The sequence below is a fragment of the Camarhynchus parvulus genome, chromosome 1A (genome assembly GCF_901933205.1).
Source record: "Camarhynchus parvulus chromosome 1A, STF_HiC, whole genome shotgun sequence".
Taxonomy (NCBI): Eukaryota; Metazoa; Chordata; class Aves; order Passeriformes; family Thraupidae; genus Camarhynchus; species Camarhynchus parvulus.
The window spans coordinates 63,153,455-63,168,767 of record NC_044586.1 but is presented as its reverse complement, the minus strand read 5'-3'; the positions used below and the strand labels follow the sequence as shown (position 1 = coordinate 63,168,767).

Here is a 15,313-nt window from a genome sequence, read left to right as displayed (position 1 = left end):
TTTTGTAAACTTATCGATTCTGTGATTCTGTCGAAGCTACATTAATAGTAAACACCTCATCTGAGGAGTGAGGTGTAATGACGGTGTAACTTCCCCCCCCCAAGAAGTGCCGGGACCATTTTCTCCGAGGTTCTTTTCAGCTCTGCAGCTGAGGAGCCCGGCAAAGAAGCTGCCTCGCGCTTCCCCCGCCTGTCCCAGTCACTGCAGAGCTCTGTAAGAACAAAAGCAAAATGGCTTTAACTCCGTCCCGCTCCCTTTCAGCCGCTCTCCGGCTCGGTCCCCGCGGGGGCCCCTCACGGCAGAGGCGGGAAAGAGGAGGGCGGGCGGAGCCGCGCGCGCGCCCGGGCCGCCCTCTGCGCTCCGCCCCCTTCCGGCGGGGGCGGGGCCGGCGCTGCCCGAGCGCGCCCCCCCCACCCCCCAACATGGAGGGCTGGCGAGGAGGTGAGGGGGGAGCGGGCTGGGGTCGGGGCCGCCCGGGGCTCTGCGGCCGTCCGGGCGCTGGGGAACCGGGACGGACGGGGGGAAAGACGGGTGGGGAAGCTCCCGCTCGCTTTCGGCGGTGGGAGCCGCTGCCGGTCCCTATTGCCCGGCTCTGTCAGGACCGTTCCCACCGCCGCTACCCACAGACCCCCCGGCGGGCGGGGAGGGGAGGGCTGGGGGTCCTGCCCGCTTTCCTGGGGATCCTGCCCGCTGCCCCGGGGGAGCTGTGGGAGGAGGGCGGGAGGTGCCTGGGGTAACCCTGGAAGCGGGGGTGGGACGCGGGGAGAGGCGCTGGATCCCGGTGCGGCCGCGGGAAAGGCACCGCCGCCCCCTCCCGAGCTCCGCGCATTGCGCCGGGGGCCGGGGCGGGAGAGCCCCGCGGAGCCCCGGGGGGCGGCGGGCACGGCCCTGCGCCGGCGGCTCCCGCTCGGGACTCCATCCAGAGCCTTGATCCCGGTGTTTCCCGGGCGCTGGCGCTCTGCGGGAATGTCTCGTCCCTCTAAATCCTCCTGGCTGACCGGGCACTCGCGATCCTGCCGGAGGAGGGCTGTGGGTCTCTATCTCCTCGTCCGGTCACCATGGTTGCATCGCGAGTACTCAGTTGCGCCTGGCTACAGAAATTTGGCGGTCTTGTTAAAGAATGGAGGTTTCCTGCTTGCCGTAATTCAGTTATGCGATGCGGTAATTGTAGAAAAATTGCTAGTGCTTCGTGTATCTTTCACCTGTGGAAGTCTCTGCCCTCCAAAATATTTGTTGTTATTTGGACGCGTACTGTATAGAATAAAAGTGCAGGAGGAAATCATGAACGTGTTTCACTTGACCCGTTAGAGAAGGGTTGAGTTGGAGACGCTGCAGTTGTTGTACAAGAGACTCGTGGACTGCTGTCACAAATGGTAATGTGGGGACTCTGGGATGAGGCATAATGATTTCAATTTAGCTGAGACATTAAATAGGATTCTTTACCAATTTTCTTATTGTAGCCTGGTATGTGCCATGTCTAGCTTCACATGAGACCCTCCAAGAATTATGTAGGAAGGAAAATCTCACATGTAAATCCATTGGAATCACCAACAGGAGTCTAAAGAGTTATGAGGTGGAATATTTGTGTGACTACAAGGTAGAAGAGGTAAGAAAAACACAGACCAATTTGATCGCTCTTTCAGCTGAAATTTGGAAGCAAGACAAAGGTAGTTTTGCTCATAATATAAAGAATCAGACAGTGAGGGCAAAGCTTTTGATGGCATCAAATTAAATATATTTTAAATTTTAAACAAAAAGTGGTGTAAACTGCTACTTTCAGTATGTGCAAGGAAGAGCTTTTTGTGAAATTACAGACTTTTAGAATATTAAATGTTTGACCTTTGTGTATCTGATGCTGATGCTTTAGGGTGGTAGCTCAGTATGAATTATGATGCCTTTCCTTTATTTGCAGACAACCATGTGTATTTCTCTCTTGATTCTTTTAGTCTGTTCAATGAAGAATTAGGGCCATGTGCTGCAAATGGATTCCTGTGAAATTCAGTCTCAGGATTTGTCCTTGTTGCAGTTATTTGTCCTTTTTAAATAAGTGCAAAATGTATGCTGCTTCACTGTAAATACAATCTTACACGTATCAAATTAATTAGTGTTCTGGGAGGATGGTTGATATGACCAATAGTGGGTTTTAGACTCCTTTTAGCTGCATTTTGCATTTTTTTTTGTTCTGTATGTGATACGACTGCATTCTGCTTGTGCATACGAGTCATACAGCGAGTTAGCATAACTTACCACCTGCCTTGACAAACTAGCCTCCTCCAGGTATGCTGTTAGCAGTCAGAGTTCATCCCAGCTTTTGATTTCTTTGCCCCTAGAGACAATTTGTAAAGTATGCAAAGTTGTGCTATAAGTTAATTTGCAAACAAACTGATTTTTCTCTTTCTCCCCAGTTGTAATTTTTATGGGGACATCAAGGCCTTCTGCCCTGAATGCTGGTCCTTAAGTCCAGAGCTCTTGTGTTTGTCTGTGTTGTTCTGTGATGGTGGATTTCAGCAACAGGGGCTCTGGCTAAATCTGTATCTGTTTCTGTATTTCAAGGGCAAAGCATACTATCTTGTGAAATGGAAAGGATGGCCAGAATCTTCAAATACTTGGGAACCTCGGAAACATCTGAACTGCCCTCTGCTTATTCAGAACTTTCTTAGAGACAAGAATGAATACTTGTCTCGAGGGAGAGGAGGCAAAGCAATGAAACTGAGAAACCATGTTAAAACTCTGAAACCTGCAATTGCAGATTATGTTGTAAAGAAGGCTAAACAAAGAATAGCTCTGCAGAGGTGGAAAGAAGAACTCAACAGGAAAAAGAATCACAAAGCAATGATTCTGGTAGAAAACACTGTGGATCTTGAAGGCCCTCCTTTAGACTTCTACTACATCAATGAGTATAAACCTGCTCCAGGAATAAATGTGCTCAATGGAATAACAACTGGCTGTGAATGTGCTGACTGCCCTGCTGAGAAGTGCTGTCCAAAGGAGGCTGGCTTTATTTTGGCTTACAATAAACGTAAGAAATTGAAAATCCAGCCTGGCTTGCCCATCTATGAGTGCAATTCATATTGTAGGTGTGGGCCTGACTGCCCTAATAGGATTGTGCAGAAAGGGACCCCATATTCCCTCTGCATCTTCAGAACCAACAATGGCCGTGGCTGGGGAGTAAAAACCCTCCAGAAAATTAAAACCAACAGTTTTGTGATGGAGTATGTTGGAGAGGTGGGTATGTATTTATCTCATAGAGGTGAATTACATACAATCAAGGAAATGTTAGATAAAAATCTTAATGAGCTTTCTCTCAGTTTTCATACTTGACTTCTTCACCCAGAGGGTGGTCAGACCCTGGAACAGGCTCTGCAGGGAGGTGATCATGGCAACAAGCCTGACAGAGTTCATGGAGTGTTTGGACAATAAGGCACATGATGTGATTCCTGGGGATGTCCTGGGCAGGGCCAGGACTTGGTGATCCTTGTGGGACTCTTCCCACTCAGGATACTTTGCAATTCTACTATATAATAGATCAGTCTGCTTTTGAGTAGAGATAAAGAGACATTCAAGTTGACAGCAAAATTGTGTTGTCTAGAACATTCCTTCATTCCAGAGCAGTTGTAAAAGGTCAAAAGTAAAGAGAATATTTATCTCATATGGCACTGAAGAATTATTTTAGATACATGCCCTAATAATATTTCTAAAGGCAAGTACTTAATTTCTTTCATGAAAATCATATTCTTCATTCTTCCCTGATCATCTTTTTTGTATTTTTTTTTGCCATTCCCAAAGCACAGTCGTTATGAAAGTCCCTGCACAGACTTTCAGTCCCTTTTCTGTTTTGTCTGCACTTCTAAGGTAGTATTCTCAAGCATATTTATTGCTTTTGATTAACAGCAAAATTCATAGTACAGACATTATCTGCTTATTCAATCTCATACTGTTTCAAAGAGAACTTTTATGTTATAAAATACAGACCTTGAGCTACTCTTGAGGTTTTGTATTGCCCTGTGTTTACGTGTTTCAGCCTCTGCTCCATTCCAGGGTTCTTCACACCAGCAGTTCCTGGCTGCCTCTCTGTTACACTGTGTTTCGTTTCTACCACAAATCTGCCTTGCTACTATGTTGACTCAAAGTATTTCCTTCTGTCCCTTTGTACGATGTTTGTGGTATTTAGCAGATTTCCCCCATGCTTCCTGCTCCAAAGCTTCTTCTCATGTTCATCCATTTCCTTTAAATATACAAAAGGTCCTACACTCTACTCACTGAAAGATGATTCTGTGATTTTGTTGGTCAAAGAAAAGAGTGTGTATTTACTGTTTCACCTGAATCTACTTAATATCTACTGCTGACTTCTCAAATCTCATCTGTCAGATTTTAGAGGGATTTATTGTCCAATTCCATCACATTTTGTATCTCTTTTGCTGCAAAATTATGATTTCTATACAACAGAACGTGTTTAATGTGACAGGCTGCAGATGAAGTTGTTGAAGCTGTTTCATCTGTTGACAGTGACACACTTGCCTAATTGAATAGATTGAGCTTTGTGAAGTGATGTGTCTGAGCTGCAGTGAATAGGATCTTTCATTGCAGTCAAAAATAGCAGGAAGAGATGCTTCTGGGAAGAGAGGAAATGAATATCAGGCTGTAAATGTGGCTGGGATTTAAAGACTGATACCTGTTGATCATCTTTGCAAAGGGAAAAGGTTGAATCTTGGTTTTGTGTGAAGTAAATGAGGCTTTCTGGGTCTAATGGAAAAAGTGTGTATATAGAAACTTCAGTAAAAACAGTTGATTGTATTGTCATCATCATAATTATTAGTAGAGTGTGCTGATATGTTTTTTTTTTTCCAGAGACAAGGTAGTGCTGTGCATCACCTGTAGACAAATTGCACCCAGAGAAGCCTCAATCAAATATAATTAGTTCAGCTCTATGTACTCTTATGTATTCTTCATTCATCAGATGGAATGCTATTTCAACATCAAAAACTTAGTGTGGTATTTTTTTTTGCTAAGTATTTTTCTAACTTTTTTCCTAACTTGAGTGTGATTTTTGTTTCGATTTAGTAATAATTAATAATATGATGCAGGTTTCTTTATCCCTTTTTTTTTTTTTTTAGGTGATTACAAGTGAGGAAGCAGAGAGGCGAGGCCAGTTCTATGACAACCAGGGAAATACATACTTGTTTGATTTGGACTATGACTCAGATGAATTTACAGTAGATGCAGCTCGGTATGGAAATGTGTCCCACTTTGTGAACCACAGTGTAAGACCTTGTTTTGTATACTAAGAATTTGGAGAATTATCCTAATTGTGCTAGAAATGTCTTCTAATGTAAACATTTCCTTACTGTATTCACAGTTTTTCTGGAGTAGTTTGCTTCATGACAGCACAGTCCAGTTAATCAGATGATGTAATAAATAGAACAGAATACTGGGCCTTACTTGGATTGAGATACCTACAAAAATCTGGGGCAGAGATGCTGCCTGAAGTGGACATCCTATAGGACTGGAGTTTTCACTCAATCAGCTGGTTCTATACAACCAAAATAGGGTTGGTTTGGGTGTGGTTTTTTTCTGAGTACCTCAAATACTTAACATGTGACAGTTCCTTAATGAAATTAGCCAGGAGTCAGAGATGACAAGAATTGATGTGTTATTTTGTAGCTGGGCAGGATGGAATGTTACTCTAAATTTCATCCTGCAAACTTAGTAGAGAAAGAAAGAGAAAATTCCTATGCTTTCTTAGGTATCTACAGCAGAGAAATATAATTTTTCCTCCTAATCTAAACTTGCCAGAGAACTCAAAAATAAATTTTAACAAGCAGTTTTTGTAGTGTTTTGTTGAAGTTCAACTGAAGTAACTAAAGCAAGAAAGCTGATCTGCATTTGTAAGGATTCCCAAACTAAAAATTATTATTTCTTACTAATCCAATGTTTGTGAGGTATGCAGTCAGTATTCTACAAAAACAGAAAAGTCATGTCTTCAGGTCTGTGAGATGATGATATTTATATTTCATGCAGGCTTGTCAGGGAGAAGGATGAAGGAGAATTTTATATACAGACAGGTGCTCTTCACTTTCACAAATGGGAGTGAAGTATTCTCAGTCTTCAGTGTAAATTTAGATGTCTGTAACTTCACTTCTGATTCTTTAATGTGTGATATATTTTACTGTTAAAGAGCAAAAAAGCATTCAGAATTTAAAAGTCTCAGGTACTACTGACTTTTGACACTTAATCCAGACAAAATGAGGAAGTGGTTTCTAGTTCCAGCTTAGTGACCTTCACCCTCCTCCTAGCACCCAGACCATGGCAGGGAATTCAGAAGCCAAGCAGGTTTGCAGTTTACAGTAGAAATCCATGCATAGTGTGAAGATGTTATCTCTGGCCTGGAAGCAATGCTTAAACATCACTACAGAGCAGTAAGTTTGTGGGGCTTGAAACACTCAGTTGTTTTTAGTTTTCTTTCAACTTTAATTCTTTTTATGGGTTTTATTGGTACATAGTCTCAGAATGTAGGCTAGTTTTAGCCTACATTGGCCTAGAGTAGGCTCTAATTATTTTGTCACCATTTTTGTTGTCACCTGTGAAGGTGCCACTTTTTATAGGTTGTTGCATATTAGTGTAGTCTGCACATTGTGCAAAGGTTGCCTTCCTGGAAGGACTTAAATCTGAGCTATGAATTATTATTTAATTATTTCAATTTGTTGATTTCGGAAGATAACTGCAGACTTCTGTCACTGAGACAAGAACCCATTCTTTCTTTGCTGTGACCTTGGTTTATTTAAACACTTCAGTGATATTAAATGTTCATTTTTCTAAACAGAAATTGCATTAATTTTTGTTTACAGTGTGATCCAAATCTTCAAGTCTTCAACGTGTTTATTGATAACCTCGACTTGCGTCTTCCTCGAATAGCGCTGTTCTCTACCCGGACCATCAAGGCTGGAGAAGAGCTAACCTTTGACTATCAGATGAAAGGTCTGCACATTTTAACATTGGTTCTTGTGGAAGTTTTGGGGTGCTGGTGGGTTTTACTGCAGCCTGAATGATGGTAGCATTTCAGCTCAGGGACAGTTTTTTATAACATAGCTCTGGCTTTCAGAACAGTCATTGCTCATGACGTGTAGTGCAGAGAGGAGCACACCCAGAAGCTTTCACCTGCATCTCTAGTGCACTGCCTCCCTCAGTGCTCCTAGCACATCAGGGATTGTGGCTGGACTGTCTGATGAAGCAAATGATTTTGAAGCTTTGTCCCAGGAATGCTCAAAGGAATGGTCAGGCTGCCCTTAAATAAAGCTTTCCTTTATTCAAATCAGCATTTCAGGTAAACTACTTTCTAGGTAGTCTGTTAGTGATAGTTACTAAGAGATACTAAGGCAGTTGTAACAGCTCAGCAGCATGAGGCACCATAGTCTTTGAATTCTAGTGTCCTGTAGGCCTCAGTTGTGGATGTAGGTCCTATGGAACAGCTGTTTCAGATGGGATAGAGTTAATTTCTTCTCAGTAGCTGGTACAGTGCTTTGTTTTAGACTGAGTATGAGAATAGTATTGATAATTCACTGATGTTTTCTTAAATCAAGAACTTTTTTGTGTCTCAGGCTTTACCAGTGAGGAGGTACTCAAAAAAGGTAAAAAAAAATTCTGGTAGGAAGCATAGACAGATGAACTGGTCAAAGAGATATTCCATGCCAGAGAATGTCTTGCCCAGTGTAGAAACTGGGGAGATATCTAGAAGGGGCTGATCAGAGTTCAGGGATGGCCTCTGGGCATTAATGAGCCAAAGGTAAGCAATTGTATGTGCATCACTCATGTTTGTTTTTTTCTTTTACAATTACTGCTACTCCTACTAATAATAATCAGTATCAGCATGATCAGAATATCATAATTGTTACAATATTTTACTGTTTCAATTATTCAACTGTTCTTATCTCAACCTACAAGTTTTACATTTGGTTCTCCTCCCTGCTCTGCTGGGGTGGAAGTGAGCAAGTGTCTGCATGGTGTTTCATTGCCATCTGGGCTTAAAACACCACACTGCCAAATTGATCTTGAATCTTAAAACTCCTCTTTCTCTCTGTTTGTGACACTGACATTAAATGCCAGCCGCACTTTCAACTGATCCATGTGGATACCTGGGGGGTACAAAGATCAAGTCTGAGTTTTGGATTCCAATGTGGATGCCAGGTGTTGTACAAGTAGCTGTAACAAGGGTGTCAGTAGAATCTGAGTGAGCTTCACACACAGCTCTTTGAACTGGGCTGTTAGAAAGCCTTTGGAAGCTGTTTGAATACTGGGCATGATCTTGTCTGCCTTTTAGAACTTTCTTACTTGTGTTCATCTGTGTTGCAGGTTCAATAGATCTGACTTCAGACTCTGCTGAAGGTCTTAGCCCATCCAAAAAGAGCATCAGAACTGTGTGTAAATGTGGAGCCATGTGTTGCAGAGGTTATCTCAACTGAGTTCGGGTATCCAAAGTCACAAATATTTTGTTCCTTTTTTAATGTGTTTTAAGAAGACTCTTCTTTCACACATATATTCAAGTATTCTTACATCTAATCTAAATAAGGATGGTGAAAACAAGGTATTGTGTTTGTAATTGAAATGGCATTGGCCAAAGAAAGAGATTGTAGTGTTTCAAGCCAATACAGAACTGCTAATGGGGATTAAAAATTCTAGAGCAGTTGTTTTAGAAGCTGTAAAATGTATGCAAAGAAAACTCTAAAATGTACCTTGATTTGAATATTCCTAGAATCATAGAATAAGCTGGATTGGAAGGGACCCTCAAGGGTCATTGTGTCCAACTCTTAGTCCTGCACAGGACACCCCCAAGAGTCACACCCTGTGCCTGAGAGCATTGTCCAAACACTTCTTGAACTCTGCCAGGCTTGGTGCTGTGATCACCTCCCTGGGGAACCTGTTCCAGTGCCCAACCACCCTCTGGGTGAGAGAACCTTTTCCTAATATCCAATCTAAACCTCCTGTGACTCAGCTTCAAGCTACGTGTTTTCTATACCTTAAGTCAGGAGGCATTTGATTTGAATTCTAAATCTTAGTTGACAGTTCTTTTTCTTTTTTGTTATATAAAGAAAAGCTTGAAGATCTTAGCAATAGCATTTATGGCACCAGGGTGAGGGATTAAGGAGAGCCAGTGTGTAAATAAAGGTTCACAGGAGTGCAAATTGTAAAATGTCCATGGACTTCCATGCAAAGGAAGTAATTGCAGAAAGAAAATTAGAGGGGCCAAAGCTCAATTAAAACTTAACATGGCCACTTCTTTAAAGGATGGTAAAAACTGTTTTTATAAATACATTAATAGCAAAAGGAGGGGCAAGGAAAAACTCCATTCTTTGTTGGACACAGTGAGGGAATATGGCTACCAAAGATGAGGACAAGGCTGAGGTACTTAACTTACACCTTCTTTGCCTCAGTTTTCAACATTAAGACAGTTGTTCTGTCCTCAGGACAACTGGCTCCTGAGCTGGAGTAGAATAGTCCCCCTGTAATCCAGGAGGAAGCAGTTAGAGGCTTGCTGAGTCACTCAGATGCTCATAAGTCCATGAGATCCATCCTAGGGTGATGAGGGAGCTGGCAGATGAGCTCACCAAGCCACTCCATCATGTACCTGGAGAAAAGGAGGCTCAGGACCTCATCTCTCTCTACAACTCCCTGACAGGAGGGTGTAGCCAGGTGAGGGTCAGTCTCCCAGGGATCCAGCAAGAGGACAAGGAGACACAGTCTCAAGGTGTGCTGGGGGGTGATTAGGTTGGAAATTAGGAAAGATTTCTTCACAGAAGGGGTGACTGGACACTGGAATGGGCTGCTCAGAGAGGAGCATCCTGAAGGTGTCTAAAAAAGAGAGTGGATCTGGCACTCAGTGCCATGGTCTGGTTGACAAGATGGTGTTTGGTCATAGGTTGGACTCAATGATCTCAGAAGCCTTTTCCAGCCTAACTGATTCTGTGATTCTGTAATTGGTATTAACAGATCCCAAGTGTAAAACTTGAACTTCTTAGCTGATGTTATGTAGAATGTTCTCAGTTGTTATGCTCTGATTTTTAGTTAGGATTCTATAGGAAGACGGCAGTTCCACAGAGCATTTGTAAATATGGAATTGTCAGAAGTAACATCTGATGTTTGTTTTCATTACAGAAATTTGGCAGTCGTGGCTGAAACAAGTTGCTGGCTACAGTTTGGAAATAGATAGCAAAAGGTTAAGGAGAGCAGCCCATTGTCTAACAAAGCCAGTGCAGTATGGAGATATGGTCTGTTATCTGTTAGGTGTAAAAGAGCCCTGGGATTGATTTATATTCACAACTGGTTTTGGTTAAACTTTTACATACTGTGTCCTTTTTACCTAGTGACAGACTTCTAAGATACTAGGCCTGTATTTTCTGGTTGCAAAAATGTTAACTTCAGTGAAGTTAGACTAGGGGTGAGTATACCCATTTGCTGTAGACATTTGTAAGATGTTCTTGAATGTAAAGGCTGAGAAATGTGCTGTTCTTCAGCTGCTTGAGTCATCTTTTTTTTTTTTCCTGATCATCTTAAAGTTGTCTCATCTATTCATAACATACGCTAAGTTTTGCTTGTCTTCAGAACCACTGAAGGGCAGTTGAGGTGGGTGATGAGTGGAGTTACAGCCAAGGTCCATGCTCTAGGGATGATCCACAAGCTTTTTTCTCATGGATTCAGAGCTTGTAAAACTTGCATATTGCTTACCAGTCATGTAAATGTTGACAGGGTCAGGCAGAATAATGTTGCTCCATAAATGGATGCTCCATAGCTGGATGCTGGCTATGTATCATAGGTCAGCTAGTTACCTTTATAAGGTGCACAGCTGTTGGCTCAGGTGAATGAAGTCAAGTACCTAGCATGTAACTGTTTACTTAATTTGTTAGAAAATGCCTTAAATTCCATGTTAATTATTAGCACTTCAAAAAGAGCATTTCAAGGTTGTTTCTTAAGAAGCACAGTTGCATTTGTACTGAAGATCTGGCTCTTTGGTAGCAAATGACATTTTATATGCTACTAGCCAAAATCAGTTTTACACTCTTGGTGAAGAGCATGGGCTGCTGGAAATGCTGTGAGTTTTGTAATCTACAATACAGAGATACACGTTGAAATAGAGACTTTATATTGCTTAATGATTAGGAAGAAGTTTGCTTAGATTTAAAAGTATTTGATGTAATTAGACTAACCTGTATCCACAGTTGATAAATGCTGAATCTCGTCAGTTTTTATCATGCCATATCTCTAATGATTTTTTTTTTATTTAAAGTTTTAAGTGGAATGTGGAGCTTTAATGTCAGCAAACTCTAGATGATCTTGCATCGTTTGGAGTCGTTAGTGCTTTCCCTTGCATGTAGCTCAAATGAGCAGTGCATTCCATGTGGATGGAATGTGCAGGCTCCAGCCCCTAACCCATCGCAGCCTGCAGCCTGCGCTGTCCCCTCCTTTATGGAGGCTGCGGCAGGAGATGGATTCCTTCCTCCAGCCCCGCCTGTGCCGTGGGCACGGGGCAGGCCCCAGGCTCTGGCTCTCCCCATGCCCAGCCTGATTTAAATATTGCAAGAAGCTGCATTTTAGAAGGTAACAGCTGTGGCAGTTGGACTGGAGTGCGGTGTCTGCCTTTTCCAGAGGCACAGAATGTTATCACCAGCACTGGAATAACGCTGCTGTTTGTCAAGGATATGTGTGTTATCTTCTGCCATAAATAAAGAACTGTTAATTTATGTTCTGGGAGGTAGCAGTATTTTGTATTTATTTGAAGGAAACCCATGGATCCAGTTTCCAACATAAGAGCCTTGAACAGTATTCTATATTTACATATTCACAGTGTATTTGGATTGCAGTCAATGAATTAGCTTCATGGGGCACTGTGTCACTTTTAAAACTCCTTTTACTGTTTTTATGAGTTTGGCAGAAAATTGCCAAACTGGAAATGGAAAAATAGCTGTTTTCAGTGTCTTAGGGAAGCTAAACCAGCCCAGCTTCTGCCTTTGTTTTGCTTTGTGGTCCATTGGCATCGTCATGGTCACCAATTCAGTCGTGTGTATGCACTTCTTGGGGGCTGGTAACCTGTGGCCTGCCCTCCAGCTGTTCTTTTTTTTGTTGGTTCTATTTTTTTGTAGCAAAACTAAAGCTGCAAGATCACCTGTAAGAAAAGCTATTGTCTATTTATTTAATCTCCAAGTTAAGTCAATCTTTTGATTATTTTTAATGTATGTTTTAGGAACTGTATTAGAATATGCAGTTTGTAAGCTCAGGAACATTTTCTTTTCATACTGTGTCATCTCTAGTATTGCTGTCTTCCTATAGTTTTTGATAAAATAAATTAAATTTAGTTTTTCTCTTGTTGTTGTCATTTTTTTAAAAAAATTAGCCTGTCAAAATTAGTTGTAGCATTTGCTTTAAGACCACAACCTCTTAAATCCTGGCTTGTACCCAAATTTTCTAGGAGTGTAAGGATTCCAGCAGAGGGACCATGAGGGAGGGATGGTTTCAGTTTAGGGCTGGTGAGAACTGGTATAAATTTACACTTGCCTGAACAGACTGGATTCCTGTATATTTGAGCATTCTGTTCAAGGCAGCCTTGAACTTACATGCAGGTATGAAATGAGCCGACAGAAGAAGTTCTGTTTTGTCTGACTTTATGCACAGAGGTAGTTCCAACAGCAGTTCCATTCACTCAGGCTTGTTAAAAAAACCCCAAAGTTGGTAGATCACATTTGGAATTTAGGTTAACAGATCCCACGAACAGCAGGAAAGGTGACAGTGGAGAAATACTGGCTCTTTAATATCCTTAGAATCATACACAGATTATGGCAGTGCTTTGTCCCTCCTGCCTCTGTTCCCTGTGGCAGAATGCTGGTTGGTTTAACATTCACATGTCACTAAACATGGCACAACAACTGAAGGCACACTCAGAGGGGAAGGATGTTGTGCTAAATTATGTTCAATTCTTTGGGACTTAAAACCATGGATGGAAAAGCTCAGGGATTTTTAGATGACTTCTGTGGTTTAGATATTTTGTAGGCACTCTAGTTTAGGAAAAACTTGAATTACATTTCTATGTTAGAAGCTAAGAATTTTGGCAGTTATGATGGCACATGTGCATGGAAAATATATTGTCTTGATTTAAAACAGTGAAGTCTACAGAGTGTTGCAGAGGAGGTGAAGTTTTGTAGTACAAGAGCCTGTCTGGGACACCAGGTTACCTTCTGTGGCTGAGTTCCCTGCCAGAGCAGGACAGGGCTGGTAACTTGGGAACCACAGGATTTTAAATTTTTCTGAAGAAATTCAGAACAAACCAGAACACAGAGGAAGTGATGACAAGTTGTTTGCAATTGGAGGTGAAGCATAGACAGCAGTCTGCAGTACCTAACTCAGGAGTTAAAGCTCAGTGTCAAGAGAGACTTTTTGAAATGAACAATTTGATTTAAAACAAATTAAAACCCCCCTCACAACCTCAGTAATTCTCTAATCTGTTCTGCAGTTATTTTTAAAAATAACTGCAGTGGGTACTGATTAAATTGTTATAACAATGACAAACAACGATAATGGGGATTAAAGCCAAATTACAACTGCCTTGTTTGCATGGTCATTCTTAGGTCTTCCTCCCCACAGTTAATAGTGTGCTATTTTCTTAAAACCTGAGATCACATTACAAAGGCAAACCCTTAGAGCTTATGATAAACACTAAATTTCATTTAGTGTCTTACCCTTAGTTTTGTCTGGCCATTTTTTGTCTACTTACAGTCTTGGAGAATTGAACCTTGGGAGGTAGAAGGCTTTTACTGTCCCTCCTGGGAATACTTCCTTTTCAGTATTTCATGGAAGGAACAGTAAAGGTACACAGGCTGCAAATTCCTGGTTCTGACAGTAAGATACTTCTGAATTAAGCATGACTCAGCATAGCTGCAGACAGTAACCAGCAGGAAAGGGAAAAATAATTCAGGTATTAATAGACATGCTGGGTATTACCACAAGGTAATCAGTTATACCTGTTCTCAGGAGACTTTTTTCTCACTGATTATATTTTCACCTGCTGCAAGCTTCTTGTATAAATGGTGCAGTTTATCTGGCTGAGGTGCTTCAGCACCAGGAGTCAAGGGAATTTCAAAGTCAGAGGAGCTCTGGGAGTCCCACCTCAGCTCCAGATCAGGAGTCCTGGAGCTGTCACTTATTTCTGCCAGCACATCCTGAACGTGGGCAGTGCCATCTTCTGCAGCTTTCTCACAGCCTTTGCTTTTCAGACCACAGGCACCATCGTGGGCACAAGGTCTGTCCTGACCTGGTGGCTTCTCCCTGCTGCTGTCCAGCTGAGTGTCCCTGGGACTCTCCTGCAGCACAGGCACCACTGCTCTGCTCCCACCTGTGCTGAGCTCCAGGGCACTTCGCTCCTGGGAGGTGATGAGCACTGTGTCCATTTGGCTGTCCCAGCCCTGGCTCCCCTGCTCTGATATGTGTGTTGACTGAGAAGAATTTTGGGAGGAGATGTGTGTTGAGTCACTTACTCCATCTGAATCGCTGAAGAGAGACTGGGACCCGCCAGCATCTGCTGAAGATGGGAGGTTGTCCTCATTTTCAGAGCTCTCCTCTAGTTTATTACCTGTAAAAAATTCATCCCAGCAAGGGACACTGGCATTAGACTCCTGCTGGTCACTAGCTACTCCATTGAAATTGGCTGTGGAAGTGGCATTTGGCTCATGGGAAAGAAATTGAACTGTATTTTTTTCAGGTTCTTCTTCATCATCTTCATCATCATCATCATTTGATTCTTCACAGTCCAGGAAGTCTACCTTGAGGGAGGTGTAAGTTGTGGTCCCTCTGTAACTTTCTGTGCTCTCATTTATGTTTCCTTCAGAGTTTTCAGCCTGTCCTATGCTGGAGGGCCTGCACTCTCCTCTCTGCTGTTTTGGAATCTTAGGCCTTGTAGAAATTAATTCTGAATCAAAGAGATCATCTTCATCTGGCAAGAAACAAACAGAAAATCACTAAGAAAAGTTCACGTCTCTGCTAAAATCTTATTGAGAGCAATTTTTTTAATTAAAAATTCGTTTAGTATAAATTGAGGAAAATATTCTTTAACCCAGCTGGAGATTTTGCAGGATGCTATTGACAGTGTTTGCCTTGTCTAGCACAGTGCCTGACAGAGACAGAACAAGCTTTCCTAGGGATGTTCTGGGACTGAGGGAACGAACTCCACCCAAAAACTTACAGGGCTGTTGAGCATTAAGTACATTTTAAGACTGCAAACAAGTGTGTTTTTACACAGTTAGTGCTCTCTCACCCACCTAAGTTCACATAATTTCTA

At 42.2% G+C, this 15,313-nt stretch overlaps 2 protein-coding genes across 2 annotated transcripts in view; one reads left to right on the top strand and one right to left on the bottom strand.

Annotated features, from left to right (window-relative positions):
* The first annotated feature begins 388 nt into the window (after nt 1-388).
* Nucleotides 389-12,332, top strand: SUV39H2 (suppressor of variegation 3-9 homolog 2). The gene is made up of 6 exons (XM_030959893.1): nt 389-441; nt 1,461-1,606; nt 2,554-3,225; nt 5,115-5,261; nt 6,846-6,975; nt 8,347-12,332. Exons 1-6 carry the CDS (start codon nt 423-425, stop codon nt 8,454-8,456), a joined length of 1,224 nt encoding a protein of 407 aa, XP_030815753.1. The 5' UTR covers nt 389-422; the 3' UTR covers nt 8,457-12,332.
* Nucleotides 12,290-15,313, bottom strand: part of DCLRE1C (DNA cross-link repair 1C) — a 12,057-nt gene continuing 9,033 nt past the window's right edge. Inside the window, exon 14 of the mRNA XM_030959892.1 lies at nt 12,290-14,968. Within this exon, the coding sequence (XP_030815752.1) occupies nt 14,007-14,968 (962 nt within the window). The 3' untranslated portion in view covers nt 12,290-14,006. The remainder of the gene's footprint in view (nt 14,969-15,313) is intronic.

Coding starts and splice junctions, on each gene's coding strand:
- SUV39H2 (XM_030959893.1), top strand. Junction 3,226..5,114: donor TGATGGAGTATGTTGGAGAG/GTGGGTATGTAT, acceptor TTTTTTTTTTAG/GTGATTACAAGTGAGGAAGC. Junction 6,976..8,346: donor CTTTGACTATCAGATGAAAG/GTCTGCACATTT, acceptor TCTGTGTTGCAG/GTTCAATAGATCTGACTTCA.